This window comes from Sciurus vulgaris, assembly GCF_902686455.1.
Source record: "Sciurus vulgaris genome assembly, chromosome: 1".
Classification (NCBI taxonomy): domain Eukaryota; kingdom Metazoa; phylum Chordata; class Mammalia; order Rodentia; family Sciuridae; genus Sciurus; species Sciurus vulgaris.
Genome location: NC_136461.1, coordinates 119,763,120 through 119,765,397, shown reverse-complemented (window position 1 = coordinate 119,765,397; position 2,278 = coordinate 119,763,120). Strand labels below are relative to the sequence as shown.

At 39.2% G+C, this 2,278-nt stretch overlaps 1 protein-coding gene across 1 annotated transcript; it reads left to right on the top strand.

The window, feature by feature from the left end:
• Positions 1-502: 502 nt before the first annotated feature.
• Positions 503-1,480, top strand: OR6Y1 (olfactory receptor family 6 subfamily Y member 1; the record flags this gene model as incomplete). The annotated part of the gene is made up of 1 exon (XM_079146408.1): positions 503-1,480. The coding sequence occupies one exon, from the start codon at positions 503-505 to the stop codon at positions 1,478-1,480; it is 978 nt and encodes a 325-aa protein (XP_079002534.1).
• Between the last annotated feature and the right edge of the window lie 798 nt (positions 1,481-2,278).

Sequence of the window (2,278 nt, the reverse complement as noted above, 5' to 3'; positions counted from 1 at the left end):
CATTCAAACTTTGCAACCTTGACAGAGAAAAACAAGAGGATTATCTACATTTTACAGATTAGTGGGTCATGTAACCACTCCAGACTCACATAAATGATACAGAGAAAACGAGAAATTGGGTCTTCTGCTTTCTTAACACCTACAGTGGACTTCAACATTTTGCTTGTAGTAAAAGTGTGGTAGAGATGCCATTTTCCTATGCACAACAGTGATAGATGGACAAAGCACAGAACTGAGAATCAGAGATTCTAATTTCACTTCTATGTGACTGTGGTCAAGTGTCTCTTCTTGAACTAATTTGAAAAAAATTAAAATATAAACTTCCTGTGGTTAATCATTGCTTAAAAGTATTGTTTCTCATCACTATCTATGAAGAAATAAATAAAGGCAGGAAAGCTCCTATTGCGATAAATTTGCTGGTGGTGGGCTCTCAATGTAATTAACTATAGGCTGGTGGTTAGGACACAGAAGGAACTGACTTTGTCTATGTCCACAGCCAGTCATGATCACCCAAGTTCTGGAAGTAGATAATCTTACTGTGACAACATATTTCATTCTTCTGGGATTTCCAACTCGACCAGCTTTCCAGCTTCTCCTGTTCTCTGTTTTCCTGGCAACTTATCTGCTGACTCTTCTGGAGAACTTTCTTATCATCTTAGCCATTCGCTGTGATGGGCAGCTGCACAAGCCCATGTACTTCTTTCTGAGCCACCTCTCCTTCCTGGAGATGTGGTATGTAACAGTCATCAGTCCCAAGATGCTGGTGGACTTCCTCAGCCATGACAAGAGCATTTCCTTCAATGGCTGCATGACTCAACTTTACTTCTTTGTGACTTTTGTCTGCACTGAGTACATACTCCTTGCTGTCATGGCCTTTGACCGCTATGTAGCCATTTGTAATCCACTACGTTACCCAGTCATCATGACCAACCAACTTTGTGGTGCACTGGCTGGAGGATGCTGGCTGTGTGGACTCATGACTGCCATGATTAAGATGGTTTTCATAGCCCGACTCCACTACTGTGGCACACCTCACATCAATCACTACTTTTGTGATATCTCTCCACTCCTCAATGTCTCCTGTGAAGACTCCTCACAGGCTGAACTGGTGGACTTCTTCTTGGCACTCATGGTCATCGCTGTTCCCCTTTGTGTAGTGGTGGCATCTTATGCCACCATCCTCACCACCATCCTCAAGATCCCTTCCTCTCAGGGTCGCCAAAAGGCTTTTTCCACCTGTGCCTCTCACCTGACAGTTGTCACTCTCTTCTATTCCACAACCCTTTTCACCTACGCGCGTCCCAAGCTCATGTATGCCTACAATTCCAACAAGGTGGTATCTGTTCTCTACACTGTCATTGTTCCTCTTTTAAACCCCATCATTTACTGTCTGAGGAACCGTGAAGTAAAGGCAGCCCTCAAAAAGACCATACTTTGCAAAGGAAGCAGGTCAAGGGAAGAGGGGGATTGCAGTAGTTAAAAAATGCATAGGATACTTTCAGGCTTGAATAGGGAGAGGATTACAACACATTTTCAACCTCAGTCTCACCTTTATTTAACCATCAGCCTCCAGTACTTAAACACCATTCATCTGTGTATATGTGTAGGTACAGGTGGTAAAGATTTTCTCCTATTCTGTAGGCTCTCTTTTCATGATATCGATTGTTTCCTTTGCTGAGAAGAAGATTTTTAGTTTGAGTCCATCCCATTTATTGATTTTTTATTTTACTTATTGTGCTTTAGAGTCTGGATAATTAAGTCAGATCCTAAGCCAACATGATTTGTGCCTACTTTTTCATTAGTCACAGGGTCTCTATCCTAGTGTCTACGTCTTTGATCCACTTTGAGTTGATTGTTTTGCAGGGTAAGATATAGGGGATCAATTTCATTTCGCCACATATGGATTTCCAGTTTCCCAGCACCATTTAATGTTACTTTAAATTTATGTTTTTCAAGTTTATGGTTTATTTTAAAATTACTCATATTTTCCTCAAAGTTCTATAATAACAACATAATAGTTTTATAATCACTATACCATATAAAATATTAACTACATAGGGAAAAATTTTTGCTTGGCATTGATGTTCCCTTTGAACGCAATCTTATCATTTAAATAGCTTTAATATTAAAGACTGAGTGGGTTGTAATTCTTGATTATTATTAATAATATATTGAGGGTTATGCAAAATTCTCCATGTTTATCTCTTATCAAGTTTTTAACTCAATTGAGAAATAAGAAAACTAACATGCAAATAGAAATCAAAATATCATCTCTTAC